Source organism: Lissotriton helveticus, chromosome 2_1, assembly GCF_964261635.1.
Source record: "Lissotriton helveticus chromosome 2_1, aLisHel1.1, whole genome shotgun sequence".
In the NCBI taxonomy this organism is placed as follows: domain Eukaryota; kingdom Metazoa; phylum Chordata; class Amphibia; order Caudata; family Salamandridae; genus Lissotriton; species Lissotriton helveticus.
In genome coordinates this window covers 1,736,795,334-1,736,812,318 of record NC_136059.1, presented here as the reverse complement: position 1 = coordinate 1,736,812,318, position 16,985 = coordinate 1,736,795,334, and the positions used below count along the sequence as shown (strand labels likewise).

At 39.4% G+C, this 16,985-nt stretch overlaps 1 protein-coding gene across 1 annotated transcript in view; it reads right to left on the bottom strand.

Annotated features, from left to right (window-relative positions):
- The window catches only part of SETD7 (SET domain containing 7, histone lysine methyltransferase), a 241,934-nt gene that overhangs the window by 86,302 nt on the left and 138,647 nt on the right, over positions 1 to 16,985 (bottom strand). The window contains exon 3 of the mRNA XM_078676690.1: positions 4,393 to 4,594. Coding sequence (XP_078532816.1) covers positions 4,393 to 4,594 — 202 coding nt within the window. The remainder of the gene's footprint in view (positions 1 to 4,392; positions 4,595 to 16,985) is intronic.

Below are 16,985 nucleotides of genomic sequence, written 5' to 3'. Positions count from 1 at the left end.
TACGGGACTATTTAGATGGAAGGTTACATTAAACATTCTAGTTTGATTTTTTGTACTGATAATAGTCCCCAATTTGTGGTCTCTTTGAATTACTTGTAGTGAATGCCTGCCTTCAAAAGTCTCAAAAAAGAAGCCTATAGAAAGGCTAATAACAGATTTAGTCACAATATCAATAATTTGTTGGCAAATATGAGGCAAATCTTGCCATGTTGCTTGAATAAGAGCATTTGATTTTAAAGCTTTTATTTTATTTTATGGTTGGTATTTATAAAGCACAAACATCACAGAGGGCTGCAGCACGGGGTACCAAATAGCTGGATATGTAGCCAACATGTGGAATGGTGCAGATGGTGGTGTCACACAAATATGTTATCAGATTGCGGAGAGACAGAGAAAGGGCACTGCATCTTGGAAGGTGCAAGTCTGTGATGCTGGAGGAGTATAGTCCAGAATAGATGTCCATTTGAAGAGAAAGCGACAAGGCATATATATTGTTTCAATTATATTATATTTTCAAACTTGCAAGGGAAGTAAATGCTCCCGTTGGGAAGGCTACCATCATTAAATTGGGCCCTAATCTGAACCCATATATCTAAGACCTGGGTGCAGATTTACAACTTTACAGAATTCATGACAGTTTCCAGAACTATGCATGAAAACATGCTACAATCACTGGTCTCCAAGTATTCTCTGAAAAACGTTTGTGAATTCCATTCTGTGTATGTGCCCAAGCCAATTTCTGCCAAAGCAATAGCAAACGCACTTACTAAGTTTTAATTTCCACTGAAGAAATATTTTTCTCCATGAATAAACCCTGTTCCTCAGAGCCCCACCAATGTTCTGGCTGTCCCATTTCCAACCTCATGGGGGATTTACTCCTGTCCTTATCAGGAGTAAACTTCAGACTTCTTTGTGAGGAAATATGTTTAAAAAGGCGGTTGTGAATACTCATAACCAGGTACATTTAAGGGCGTACACAATTTCAAAGATGTTCCAGCCAAAGAATGCCTACTTCCAACTCACTCCCTGCCAGTGACTGGATAGTGTCAAACGAAAATTCTTTGTGCATGTAAATATTTTTGTGTTTGCTAAAGCAACTTTTCAGAATTACAAGAGGCTAATTGCGTAAGTAGGCTAAACTTGCATATGCAAATAATTTTGTGAATCAGGCCCCCTGAGTTTGAAAGCTAAATAGGGCCCTAGTCACAATCTGTATTTTGTAGTACTTTTATTAGCACTGCAGTAGTATTTTTAAAGTACTATAAAATGCAATTCAGAAATAGACAACTGTAAATCTACACCTCACCTATGTTTTCTATGGGAAGATCCTCACACATATATGTTCACAACTTAGGGCCCAATTACGATATCGCTAGGAAAGCCTCCTTACGGGTTCCGGAACAGGCAAATTTGACTCGGAGCCTATGTTTCAGACCGAATTGTCCCCTATTCCGAACAACCAAGTACGATGCAAAGATCTCGTCCGCATCGACCGAATCGTTTCCGAACCCGATCCTGTCAGTCCGTCTCGTTCGCTGCCGAATCGTGCCGAGATCGTAATCGGCCCTAAACAAGTGAATGTGGGAGGGGCCAGGGGTACTGGCTAAAAAATGGATCATATTTACCACAAAATAGGTGTGGTTTGGGAGGAGTAAGGAGAGGTTAATAGAGGTTTGGGGTGCTTAGGGAGAGACGTGCACCCACCCACAAAAGACCAGGGCCCAGATGTAGGTAGCTTCAATTTAGCGAGTCCTTAGGGCCAGATGTAGGTGGCCAAATACCGAGCGGTAGCGCAGAAATTCGCAGAATTTCTGCGTTACCGACCAGTATTTGGCTGAGTGCAATGTAGGTGACTTGAAACATACTTGCAAAATAAGGAACAGCAAAATAGCGATTCCTTATTTTGCTCTTGCATTTAAGGAATTGGAAATACCGATTCCTTAAATACAATGTACATAGCACTATAAAATGTGCAGTTCAGCCTTAAGGAATCGCTAATTACCACCAACTTCAAGTTGGTGGTAAGTAGCGATTTCCTTTAAAAAAGCACTTTTTTGCTTTTTTAAATATGCTGTGTGGCACACATCCATGCCCCTAGGGCATGTATGTTCATCACATGTGCACACATGCACATTCTTTGGACACCCTGGCACCCTTGAAATAGCTTCGCTTTTAGTGGTTCTGTAATACCGAATCGCTAATAGTGAATATCTTCCCATTCATTCCTATGGGCCTCCTAGCCCATAGGAAGGAATGGCTAGGTATTACTTAATAACAAATCTCAATTACTGATTCGTTATTAAGGATTATTAAGTAATCACTCATTTTTTAGCGATTCCTACCTACATACAATTTAGCGAGTCCTTAATAGCGATTCGGTAAAAAGCGCTATTAAGGACTCGCTAAATTGAAGTTACCTACATCTGGCCCTAAGTCCATTCTTATTCACGGACTGCACTTCTAAAGTTGCTACAGCCAAAAAAGACTCAAAACTGTAGTAAATATACTTTAGCTCAGGGCTGAAGTAAGTCCTGCACACCACATTGCCAACCACTATTTTAAATAATTTCATTTTATTTGACACAATTTGCTCTGGGGTTCCATTTTAAGTCCCTACTGCAAATACGTTCTATGGGATGATGATGCAGTATCAGTGGTAGACCCTGTGTGGCTCTGGAACTACTACTGCACCTTTTTGGCTGTAGTAACTTTACACTTGTAAATTTGGCTCCATTCCCTCTTTGAGAGGATGAAGACATGTAAGACTACACTATTGAGTAACTTTACATTTATAAATGGTAAATTGCCCAAAATAGTAAAGTTACTCAAAAGTATAAGAGTAAACGTATTTGCGTAGATTTACTCATGTGTACGTTTACCTTTGTTTTAGGCCCCTTAGTCAGGCCTACTCAGATTTTCTCAAATGTAACACATTGAGGATCGAACTACACACTCTGAAGTAGCTTCTGGCAGGAAACGGCAACCAAATCCGAAGGAGTTGCTTAAAATTTCTTTGGGTATTAATCGAGGAACTGTGTGAAGCAAGTGCTGTATCAGTGTTGAAGAGTATTCTAATTAACGTTGTCCACAATGGTTCTGGAAGTGTTGCCATGTGGCTGCTGAATGTACCATCTAGCCTGCTCAAAAGGTGCCCATGGGGAAGTGGCTCGGCTGTGCAGTGCCAGTGATACTACTGTTCACCATGATTGAGTGAAGGAGCAAAAAACACATTGGGAATGATCCAATGGCTTTCCCTTTTTTAGAGCCCAATTTCATCTTGCCATCAACAGCACAGAGACCATATACAGTGCCAGTATGCTGCATTTAAAGACAAAGAGTGACCTGACAGTTTTTATGCCTATGGATAAGATTCCTTGAGACAGATAGGGATGTGGAGTGGTCTTTAATGGCTACCTTTCTGTTCTTATAACACACAGACCAGGGTTCTAACCTGTAAGCACCTGACCATAAAATGTTTCATTCTGGAATTATCACTGTATAACCAAACTGCAAATATGCATAATGGCGTAATGTAAAAGTGTGTTCACAAATATGTAATAATGCAGAGGTATGGTGTACAGGCATAATTACACGATCCCACCTCCATGTGCTCTGAATTGCTCCCAGGTATCGGTAATCCAGTTTTAACAGCACACCATATAACATACCATTGTATGTAAAGCACCTCGTATTTGCTCTAACAAAAAGTATCTCTATAAAGTTGAGTGCTGCTCCAGAATTGAATATTGGGAACACTTGCTCATTATTGTCTCATTCATGAGTGCCAAGATCTTGGAAAAGCCACTTGTGGTAAGGGGGACGGAATCAAAGCAATGGGTGATACTCTTCGGGCAGGTTAGTTGACGGTGGAGCTGTCATTGTTTCTGACTATCTGGATTTCATTCAATATTAAAATTAGACTGTTTCCAGAGGAAGTTTGGGTGGGAATGGAAAACTGGGTTTACCTGAGGTCACATTAAATGTTCTTCACTGTTTATTCGCTTCTTACTATTGACTTTTATAGGCAAACTGCTTTGGACAGGATGGTACTCTGTTAGATGTTTACTGGCAGTGTGCAATCATCTTTGCTGGGACCAAAACAGAATCAATAACTTAAACAATGACAGATTAATTTAATGCAAAATATAAACTTATCATTAGTACACCAGAAGAAAAAAAGGTATATTTTTTGATTTTCAAAAAGTGCAAGACAATTTCTGAGGATAAAATATGTAATACAATAAGATAAGAAATATATTTTTTATGTACTTGAAAACCTGCCCAGATATCTTTAGACAGTGATGTTTGCTGTAATGAAAGTCCCTTGAAGTGATTACCAACTGAGTGCCTGTGCACTATATGTAGAATGCAATTCCCTGAGGTCTAACTTACTGGGTAGTATATCCAACAGACGCCATGTCGGTTATTGTCCCTGTACTGCCCTTTGAAGATCAGCCGTCCATCAGTATCATATTCTTGAGCTGGTCCATTCAGTTCTCCATCCATGTAGGTTCCATGTAGAGACCCTCCATCTTCATAGGTGTAAATACCCTGTCCTTGCAGAGCATCATCGACGTAAAAACCTTCCAAGGTACTGACAAGAAGAAGAGATCATTTGCCAATTTAATACTTATTGAAACATACTTGAGGAACAACAGACACACAAATGCTACCAGGTCACATTCTATTAAAGCAATTGTGTATGGAATTCAGAATTGAGATGCAATGTCAAAATATTACTTTTAAATGAAAATCCCTAGAAAGCAATAAGCAATTTGTCTCCTACCAATAAAAAACAATGACCTATTTAGACAACCTTCTTCCATGAATGTTACCACTAAGTATGTAGACATTCTGATTCAAAGCTACATCATGTAAAACAAAAAATCTAAAAACTCTAGGGATGGCTGAAGCAGGGGGAAGTACTCTGGGTTAAAGAGAACAAAATGAACTTACATAGTGTCTGAGTTTGAGCTTTGCTGTTAGGATATCTGTCCACCAGTTTGACAAATGCACCTCCTCTGATACAATGAAAGAGGAAATGCCAAGGCATTTTGAATGTATGACGGTACGACGCGTACCGTTACAACGCGTACCTTTACGACGCAGTTTTAACAACGCAAGTCATTACAATGACTTGCGTTGGGGGGGCGCTGATAGTGAATAGTTTAATTTACTATTCCAACACCAGTCCCCGTGGATAGTAGGGAAGGTGTTGGATAGTAAATTAAACTATCCCCTATCCTAGAGCGCCCTCCAGCGAAAGCCGTTGTAACGACTTTCGTTGTTAAAGCTGCGTCGTAACGCAACCGTGTTGTAGCGGTTGCGTTGTAAAGGATGTTCCTCCTTTAGTCTGAGAAATGTAAGATGGAAATTCCAATAATGCAAACATTGCACAGTGGAACTTTTATCATGGATGTGGGCATGCAAACTGTACCTAAGGAGTATAGGTACCATGTCAGTTTCTGCATATCTAGTCTCTCTCATATGCACGGGGAGTCTTTCTCAGCTTGTTATGAAGACAATGCTTTGAGTGAAAATGTGTTTCCCATGGCAGTCTTTGAAGGAGATAACTTTGGCAGGCATGACATTAGACCAGCTTCCTAGATTGTGCAACTGCTTCACAGCCATTCCTGGTGACGTATCCGCCACACCTTGGCAGAACAGATGGTAAAGACAGTTGTATCTCTGCCGATAGGTCACCTGCCAGGTAGGCAACTCCTAAATAGGGGGGAGTTGACCGCTTTAGACATCGATGAGGTATGTCGGATTTTATAGGGAGGGGGGATCCCACTTAAAGCCCGCTTTTAAATCAGGATGATTGTGTCTCTTTTACAGTGTCAGTGTAAATATGTGTAAATTAGATAAAAACTCCTTTACCGACAGAATTTAAAAATGGCTTTATTCTGATTAACTTCCATCAATATAATGAATTAAGAAATGTGTATACCGCTGAACGTTAGATTTCACATTCTATACATAGCTGTATACTTGTTTACAATCTCAGAAGGAAAAATTATAATAGCCTGGAGTTGAATCAGAAATGGACACTAGAGATCTTACAATTCTTAAATTTAAAAAAAAGATCTTAAAATCCTGTAGAAACCCCTTGAAACAAAGAGACATCACTGGACCATAGCCTGCATTGATTTGCAATACATGCACAGATTCACAATATCAAATTAGAGTTGATGCTGCTGTGCATTACCTTATTTTTGCGGGCCAAAAAGTATTTATTCAAAAGTGGTAAACTTCATAAAATGTAAAACTGTTAAGCGACATTACTTCACTGTCAGTTCTTAATACACAATGCATTGTCCCACATCTATCTCTAGCACATTAATGTATGTTGTGCACATTTGTGGGGAAGTTAAAATAAAGTACATAAAAAAACATGAAGAGTGGTAACTGGATTGGGTGTGATTCTATCGTCAGATATATTAGTTCTGATATCTGGAATTATATCCTGGAAGTTCAGCAATAGATCCTCTTAAGCATGTCAGTAAACTAATCACTTTTGGGCTTTAAACATCAAACTGAAAATTGACACTGGTTGGAACTTTTCTTAGATTTTTACATTTAAGGAGGAAATATACATTAAATGGTGTTCATTAATCTGGTTTAACAATTTGAAACCTAGTCTCTAAATTTAACAATGAAAATATAGAGGACTGAATGGCAAGCAATGATGTTCTAGTAGTTTACCAACAAAGACATTACAAAAAGTTCATATTGAGTTGTATCAACAATATTCCATTACTGCGTCACATTTTATTACAATTTCCATACACAAATTTACCTGTGTTGATATATTGCTGTTCCCTCACTCCATCGTCGTATTCCTCCCTGCCTGTTCTCCTATCCTATTTGATTTTAAGTTGATTAAATATTTGAGCATGACCATAAATTCACATAGGTAATACATTTTACAGAGCTGTAAGGAGGATCAAGAGGCATGCACACTCTCAGTAGCAGTAACGTAAAATAATGATTTGGAGGGAATGTATGATGGAACAAAGATTGCCTTTACCAAGCAGGCATTAACAACACATTTTTCACAAAGCATCTACCACTACCATGCACGTCTTTACCACGCATTTCACTACAACAAGTTTACATTGAGGTATATTATAAGTACTAGTGCCACGCATACCATAACCACACATGGTATTACCAAGCATACCTTTACAATGCAATATATTAAAAAAATATATAAAATAAGTAATTTTAAAGTTATAAAAACAAAATTACTAATACACACTGCAACAGGACACAAAAAAGGCAATATGTTAACATGCTGCTCATTTCCAACATTAATTAAATATTTGAAAAAATATCAACATGTGGTAACCCTCAGATTACATATGTTTACATTTTTTAAAAGTACTTTAAAATTCAAAAAAATATCATTTGTTCAAATAATGCAACAGTAAGAAAACCATTGCAGCAAAGTAACAGTTTGATACACATTTTCAGCATTAAGTAAATATTTTAAATTCGACAGATATGAAAATAAATGTGTTTAGATTTTTACCATACACACAGTTGTCCTTCCTTCATTTCAAGCATATGTATGTAACTTGTATTCAGCCAAAATGACTGTCGTGAAATGTGAAGAAGGTAAAAAAATTGTTTTTTTACCAACCAAATTAAATGTACTTTCAGTTAGATTTTAAACCACAATAAAACATAGATTCAAAGTCCTGTTTTACTGTGAATTATGGAATGCCACAAAATAACATATAAATTCAGCTGTCAACCATTTTGTGCTCAGTGGTACACAAACTTGTATCATGATCGTACACACTTTTGAGAGCAGGAGAGAGAAAGAGAGATCTACAGCCAGTTGCAGACATTGCCATCTAGCTAGAAAAGTATAGACTTGTCCAATAACGTCCTTTAATGATGCTAACATTATCTCAAAAAAGAGTTCATATTTATACATTTTTTAAATGTACAGACTTTGAGAAAACAGACCAGAGTGGACATTTCAAGTTTGGTTACTTATTATATACACCACCAGAAGGTAAAAAACTAAAACTTCCCTTAAATATAATTATAAAAATGTTATGTTTTGAGAAAAAAAAGAATTGCTTCCTTAGTTTTGATCCTGGACAGTTACTAGGGTCCAAAATGTATATTCTAACTCCGCTGGGTACTTACCTCAGGGAAGGTGCTGGACAGTGACAAAATTACTATTCTAACTCAACCGGGCACTTGTCCTGATGGAAGGTGCTGGACAGTGACTTGGGGGCAAAATACCAATTCTAACGCCGCTGGGTACTTACCTCAGAGAAGGTGCTGGACAGTGACGGGGGGAAAAAGACTATTCTAACTTCACCAAGTACTTACCTCAGGGAAGGTGCTGGACAGTGAGTGAGAGGACACATTCCCCGGGTACTTACTTCAGGGAAGGTGCTGGACAGTGATTATGTGGAAAAATTACTATTCTAACTCCACCGGGTACGTACCTCAGGGACGGTGCTGGACAGTGACTGGGGGTAAAATTAAATAAGTTTCTTTTCAAAATACCCTATTAGAAAAACAATGATATAGGAAAATGTTGTTTCTCAGAAATTTGACTGCATAGAGAATTGTGATTTTATTAAAGACAAGGAGGTTAGCATTCTGTATAAACCTTTTATTGCAACTTCCAAGCAGCCTTTAAAGAGACTCAAATAGAACTTTAATAACCTAACAATAGATTAAAACTTGGCAGTCCATAAATGTTCCCTGCCAGTCATGTTCTTTCTCTTTTGTTCTGCAGCCTTCACAATCCTATTTTTCATCCTTTAATCTGTATTTTAAACTCAATTTTCTGGAAGAAAACACATGAAAAATAAAAAGTGTTCTTCATATAAACATCACCTCAAATCCATAACCAATTTTCTTCTATCAGCTTTTTCCATAAATTAATCTAATTACCAAACCCTACCACACCCAGGGAGGGTGGGAGCGTTAATGCTAGCCTCCTTGTCTTTAACCGCTTCAGCGCGGCGCGAATTTTCGCGCTGTGCTGAACGTTCCATTGGGCTTATGGAACCATGACGGAACGGTTCCGTCATGAGCACAGCTCAACCGACGCTCATGACGGAACCGTTCCGTCATGAGCATGGAAGGGGTTAATAAAATCATGATTCTCAATGCAGTGAACATGAAATACCTTGAAAAAATAAGAGACAAGAGGCATTTTGCAAAACGAGAACAGTTAGTTTAATTAAACAGAGCAGCCGGGAGAAAAGTTACAGGTGCAGGGTCTGTGGACTGTCTCAAATAACAATCAGTCGATGGCCTCCTTTTATACAGTTTATCGTAGGTAATAAAGAATTTCCGATGATCCATGTATGGCAAGGAATGTAAGTTGCAGTCTTTGAAGTGCTAAATTAAGCATACAGGTGGGCCTTGACCTTGCGTGGACACAGTGTGGCCAGTGGGTAACGTGTCTGGATGTCCTGCATGGGGTGCACATGATCACTGTATGTGCTGTGTCCTGATTAGCTATATGTTCCTAACTCATGTGGTATCTGACTTTATGGTGCTTTGGGAGCACGAATACCCCATGTGTGCTTTACTGAGGCCAATCTTCATCGACCATTGTAGTGTCACTGCTTCTCTCTCTGGGATTGATCTAAGGTTTCTCGTTTGTGCATTTGTTTGCCAGCTATGTACCACCCCACCTGAGACCTATCAATCCATGCCAGGGTTGATGTGGAGTTCAAAACGGGTGAATTCGATATTAAAGACGTGATTTTGTTCTCATAAATTAATGTATTGTTTTTTGTATTAGCATCGGCTTTTTCCATGGTAACAATTTTATGGCAAGACAGGAGGCTAGCATTGTGCATGTTCAAAGCTTTTCAACACCATGTTTGCAACATGCTGTACTGGTCTTAAATAGAACTTTGGAAGCACTCCAGCATTACTCCAATCAGCAATCTTTAAGATCTCTTCCAATTTTCCACCACACAAAAATGCTTTGTTAACCATAGCACCTATTATGTAATGTATATTTAATTGAGACAAATTCACTCCTGCCTCTTTCATAACCGACTTCACCCATCTTGCAGTCATAGCAGATGATACCCCTCTGTAAGGGGTATCATCTTCACATAAGAAATCAATTATTGATCCGATCCATGACTTCTGTTCTCTTTCACTCTAGATTCATACTCTTGTAAACAATGTACAACAAATAATTTTAGTTATTCTCAAACCTAGGATAGAAAACAGATTCGGACATTGTTTTACTTCTTTTCCAAATTTTGAAATAAACTCCTTCTGGTTGATGAAAATGTCTACTTACCTCCAAAGCCTTGACATCTGATACTCTCTGAATTGAAATTAAGCATAACAATGTGGCCAATTTCCATGTAAGCTTTTTTACAACAAGATACTTATTAACTGGCCAATCTTGAAATGGCGTTAACACTAAATTCACATCCCAAACTGTTTCATACCTTGGGACTGGCGGTCTCTTTAACCAAATACCTACCATGACCCTACATATCAAAGGACTTCTGCCAGTAGAAACTCCATTAACTAAAGAATGCCCTGCAGCAACTGCAGATCTAAAGCAATTCACTGTTCTGTATGACAAACCTTTTTGTAATGATTCAGACAGAAAATTAGCAACATTCACTTCATCAACTTCCATGGGATTCAAACCCCTTGCCACACGCCAACGTATCTAGACCTTTCAAGGTCTTTCATATCTCTTATGTGTTCCAGGAGCCCGTGGCTCTTCAAGCAACTCGGAAGCTAATCCCGAACATTCCGAGAATCTTCCAAATCCCCTGATACTCTCAGAAACTAGAAGGCTGAGCGAATTTGCCTCTACCAATGGATGCTCTACTCCTTCTGCTCCTCTCAGCAAACCCCTGCAACGTATCATCAAATATGGAATCTTCATTATAGTTGAAAACCAAGCCTGAGAAGTCCAGAACTGAGTTACTAAAACTAACTGATATCTCAGCCTTCTTTCCTGAATGAACACTCTGAATCATTGCAAAACGTTTGAACGCACAATTCCTCATTTCTGACCAATTCTGGGTAAACGCATCCACTGCCAAAGCCCCCCGGATCCTGTCTCCATCTGAAATAATTCCTCAACCGATGTGTCAGTCTGTCTGCAAACAGATCTATCTGCAATGGACCCAGTAACCTCTGAGTCTTGATGAAAATCACTTTGTTCATTAATTTAAATTCCTGTAATTCCAATCAGCTACCCACTTCTCTTTTCCTTGTAAATATTTAGCCTTCAACACAATATTGTGCTCAAGACAAAACTCCCAGATTTCCTCTGCTAAGTCTGCTAATTTCTTTGACCTGCCTCCTCCTAATCTTTTTATGTATGTCACCGGGGTTACGTTGTCCATCTTTAACAAAACCAAAGCTCCCTGGATCTGTGATCAGAAACTTTGCAAAGCAAAAATTCCTGCCCTCATCTCCAAACAATTGATATGATCCTCTTTTTCTAACACGCTCCATACACCACCTGTTTCCTGATTCGAACACAAAGCTCCCCATCCTAGATTGCTTGCATCTGTTCCCAATACAAAATCTTGATTAATTCCAAACATTGCACTTTCCTCGCCTCTATTGAAATATTTACCTGGTCTCCATACTAAAGCCCTTTTGAGAGATTCAATGCCATCATTCTCTGCAAGGCACTATAATGCAATGGACCTGGCATCACAGCTTGCATTTAAGAAGATAGATGAAAGTCCTATTACTCTGGCATGTCTCTCAATTTGACTGTCCCATTTCTCAAGACCATTCTCATCTCCTCCATAATCTTCATAATGTTCTTCTCTGGTAACAGAAGTTGAGCCTTCACTGTGTCTACCACAAAGCCCACAAACTCTCGACTGAGTGGGTTTCAAAATTGACTTGTCCATATTTATTATAAAACCTAAAGATACCAAAAGTTCTTTCACCATGTTTAACTGTGACATTAAGACCACTGGACACTTATTCCTGATTAAAATATAGTCTAGATAAATTATAAGACAAACTCATCTTTCTTTCAAGTAACCTACAATTCCCACATGATCTTTGTAAAACACCATGATGCCAAGGCTAACCCAAATGGGAGGCATAAAAATTGATATAGCTGCCCTTTCTATTTGAACTGTAAAACCTTTTGGCTGTGCACTGCCACTGGAACAGTGAAATAAGTATCTTTCAGATTCATTTTGCTTAACCAAGCTCTTCTAATAACACATCTCTAAGTAGATTTTGAAATGTCTGTAAGCTACAAATAAATTCAGATTTCTCAAGTTTATCACTGGATGCCATCCTTTGTCCAATCTCCTCTACTACAAAGTACTTACAAAACCTACTTCTACGTGTACCTTCTTTATCGTGCCTTTTTCTAAAATTGATACTATCTCACAACTCACCACTTCCTGTAGGTCTACACTGAAGCAGAGCTCCCTTGGTTCTGAACCTGCCAAGGCATTGATTTGAACTCTATCTGATAGCCTGTAATCGTGGAAAGTATCCACGCGTCGCTTGTGATCAATTTCCATTCTTCCACATGTAATTTCAACCTTCCTCCCAACTTTATGAGGATAAAACCAGTAATACTGCTCATAATCATCTGCTCCTGAAGAAGTTGATTGGCCTGTTCCTTGTGATGCCCTTGCTCTGGTGGCTCTTCCTCTTGGAGGGTAGAAACCCTCATTACTACTACTTGAATCTTAAACTCCTCTATATGAACCTCTTCCTGCATACTGGGATATTACAGTAGGCACGGCCGAGGGGTTGCTTTCTCCTTCCAGCCCTACCATATAAAATATTATGTCCAGTAAAAACTCTCCTCATCGAATAAAGTGTCTTATTCAAGGCCATGAATGTGTGTACATACTTTTCCAAACTTGTAATCATTCCTCCTGCAAAAAGGAATCCTTTCGCTGCCTCTCTAGGTTCCTTCCGAGCGAAATCCCCTAATGCGCAGAATAACCGCCTTCTTCTCTCCAAGATTAACCCAGCATTTGCATTTCCAAGAAAGCAATTGCACGCTAGCATCAGCCCCTTAGTACGTTTATTTATTTTTATTTATTTATGGAGCTTTATATAGCGCGCACATGACCCATCCGGGCATCAGAGTGCTGTACCTGTAGCAATCAGGTCATACAAAAGGGAAAAGAGAAAAACAAATGACAATCACAGAAGGAATAATCATGAAGTTACATGTATGCAGTTTGTCATTAAGTATATCAGTTCAAAGTCCACCCAATGCCAGCCATGCTGAAGAAGGATCACGGCTCCTTGAGATGGAATCTATGCATCAAGAGCTTTTTTGTTTCTTTTTTTTAAGGAGGCAGTCAAGGGGTTTGTTCTGATTTCAGGGGGTTGAGTGTTCCAAATTCTGGGGGCAAGGCCAAAGAAGAAGCGGTTGTAGATTTCCTATTTTTTCACCTTCTTTGGTTTAAAAAAAAGGAGTCATTGCTTCTTAAGGAGCGACTACCCCAGATAACTCAAGTTTTCTGGACAAATGTACACAACTATCTTTAATTGTATTCTAGCTGGATGTATGACGTTACAACGCATGCTTTTACCACGCATGCTGTTACAACGCAAGTATTACAACGCAAACCTTTACAACGCATTACACTTGGGGGTGCTGGATAGTGAATTGTTTAATTTACTATTCCAACTCCAGTCCCCGTGGACACTAGGAAAGGTGTTGGATAGTAAATTAAAACTATTCCCTATCCTAGAGCGCCCCCCAGTGTAATGAGTTGTAAAGGTTTTCGTTGTAATACTTGCGTTGTAACAGCACTGCGTGGTAAAAGTTTCATTGTAAAGGATGTTTCCCATTCTAGCTCCATACCGGAGCCAATTTAAATGCTTTCAATTAAAAGTAATGTGGTCTATTCTCCTGGAACCTGTTATGGGTCTAGTAGCTGAGTTCAGTGTAGCCTTTACGGTGCCAACTATACTTTGGGTAGACCAGAAAGAGTGGCACTTCCATGATCTAATCGGGGGATGACCATAGATTCTGCTGCTAACTGAAAATACATAGAGGACAGGAAGGGTTTGATTTTCCTTAGAACGTTAATTTAGGATTGGCTCCTCTGATGGATGCCCTAATATGTTAAGATGATTGTCCTGGGTAATGCCTGGTGATTGAGCAGAGTCAATAATCTGGGGGAGCATTTGAAAGCTGTGAGTTGTTTGTCCCGTCTTCTATAGGGCCCAAGAGATTGTGAGGATCAATCAAAATGAATTCAGTTTTGAGGGATTGGACATGAGGTGATTGCGATTCAGCCATTGTTGGGTTTTCAACAAAGTGCAATTGAGCATTTTGATGTCATTAGGTGAGGACATTTTCAGATACAATTGTATATCGTCAGCATACATGACATGTGGTAATGAATGTTTGAATTCTTTAAAACGTCTGTAAGAGGTTCCATGATAAAGTTGAATAACAAGTGTGGAGCCTTGGGGTATTCCAGTTCTTACCAGTGTAATGTCTGATAAGTAATGGTTGATTTGGATTTTCTGATTTCTGTTTTGAAAGAATGAAGCAAACCAGTTTAAAACAGGACCAGATAACCCCATCCTATTTTCAAGGAGGTCAGTCATGCTGTCATGTTTAACCGTATGAAACGCCGATGAGAGATCAAGAAGTAGTAGACCGAATTCATTCTTATCAAGCAATCTTAGTGCATCATCGACAATATGTGTCAGAGCCATTTAGTGCTATGACCAGTTCTGAAACCAGATTGGTACTAATCTAGAAGTTGGAATTCTTCATTGTAGTTGCAGAGTTGTAGCTGTACACATTTCTTCAGAGGTTTTTCTAGCGTTAGGATGTTGGCGATTGGGAGAACATTTTTGGGGTCAGACTGGTCAGCATTAGGTTTTTTTTTTTAATTGGAGTGACCTGTCCGATCTTTAGGGGACCATGCCCTGAGAGAGAGAGAGATGCTTTGATAATGTTTGTCCATTAAGGGAGTGTGGAAGATCTAAACTCTTTGACAATCTTAGTGGACAGAGGATCATTAAAATGGTTAGGGGGTTTTGTTGAAGTCATTATTGTGAGTGTGCCAGTCTCATCAGGGATTTTGAAGGAGGGCAAAGTAACCTTAGTTTTTGTAGTATATCCAGTACGAGGATAGCTGACCAGCTGCTGCACATGGAGGAGACTGGGCTGGTCAAGGCTAATCAAACACTGAGGGGCTATTTGCTTTTAATTCCTTGCCTTATTGATGAAATGGGTGGAGAACTCATCACCATTAGGTAGTGTTTCCTTGTCTACAGAGTGTTGTTTAGAATGGCAAGTTGTTTGTTGTTTTATTTCAAAAGTTTTTAGGATCAGTTTTTTGCATTATCTAGTTGTCACCTGAAGTATTCTGCTTTTAACCTTCGGATGTGTTTGTTGTAAGAGCTTCTTTCTGCCCTCCGATGCTTGAGTTGAGAGCCAGATGGTGGAGATTCTCCATGATCTCCCAGCAAGACATAGAATGCTCCTTTCCTCGTTTAAATTGCCATTGAACCAGTGTTAGGACTGTCTGTTCGGTATTCGTTTCAGCTTTTTTAGAGCGATCTTGTCTAGAATATCTGTCATAGATGGGGTGTAATGGTCAGTAAGCTCATTTGCATTCTTCATGTTTGTGGGAGGAGATAGGATGTTGTTGCTAATAGCAGTTAGCTCAGTAGAATCAATATTTCCTAGGTCTCTAGACCATTGTCTGGGTTTCGGTTGTTGCCCCTTTCTAGACAGCACCTCCCAGGATAAGGAAGGAGATTAAGTAGTGATCAGACCAGTCACATCGGGTTATGGATTCAAGTTGTATTAGGTTATCCTTGGTGATGAATAAATCAAGGGTAGGGCCTCTATTGTGTGTTGGGCCATTGCAAGATTGGGTGAGGTTGTGGTCCATAAGGAAGGCCTTTAAGGTGTTAAGAATGGGGTAATTTAAGTAATTCCAGTGGATGTTGAAATGCCTCAGGAAGATATGATTGGTGTGATCTGAGCTAGAGGAGATTGCCTCCGTCATTTCCTTAAAAATAAATTAGGTTATTACCCGGGGGTGGTAAATTGTATGAAGTTTACAGACAGGTCTGTTATTGCTCCATATTTCTATAACTAGGTAGCCATTTCTGGTTGTTTTAGGATGAGCATGGAGATGTACAGGCATGCTGTGCCACCACCAGTTCTCACGGATCTGTCAAGTCTGATGATGTTGTAGTTGGGTGATTCTAGAATGTCAAAAGTGGGAGGGAATGAATCATTGAGCTATGTTTCAAGGAGGCCATGGTCTTGAGCAAGAATGATGTCAGTGATGTTACCTGTGTGTTTTATCGCCGATCTGCAATTAAGGAAAAAAGATCTTAGATAAGATTTGGTAACTGTCTCATGTTATGTCATGTGGACTTGTAGAAGATTGTGCTTATTCATGGATCCATTGTTGTCAGTGGGTTCTTATTGTGGGTTGGAAGGAATAGTCTGGATAGTGCTATGCAATGGTGTCAAATCATTATGTGTATTGGTATTTTATAGCAGAAGGGAGTTTATACAGACATCAGATAGGGGTTCAGTGACCCTCTGGGGTCTAGAGATAGGGTTGGAGTAGGGTCGAGATCTCGCAAGCAATTTCAGTACATTCTCGTTAATCATTGAAACCTTGTTAGGGAAGTTAGGCCCTACCGTAGAGAGTGGAGTGAAATGATTAGTGTGAGGGGTTCTATTATCCCACAACGTCCCGTTAAGATTTATATGTTACTCAAACTTCAAGGTGATGTGTATAAGGTTCTGGAGATTGGCCTTAACTAACTGAAGGTCTTGACTAAGGTCAGTAAGTTTGTCTTCAAGGTAAAAGGGTTCATTATTATGGATGGAAACCTAGTGTGGCCTAGGGGGAATGTGTGCTCAATGGGTTAAGGGGGGCCTGCATCCCGGAGTGACCATCACTGCTGTGGAAAGAAAAGTCTGGCAGTGGAGGGCTAGGGGACGGACTGCTGGGTGTGATGGT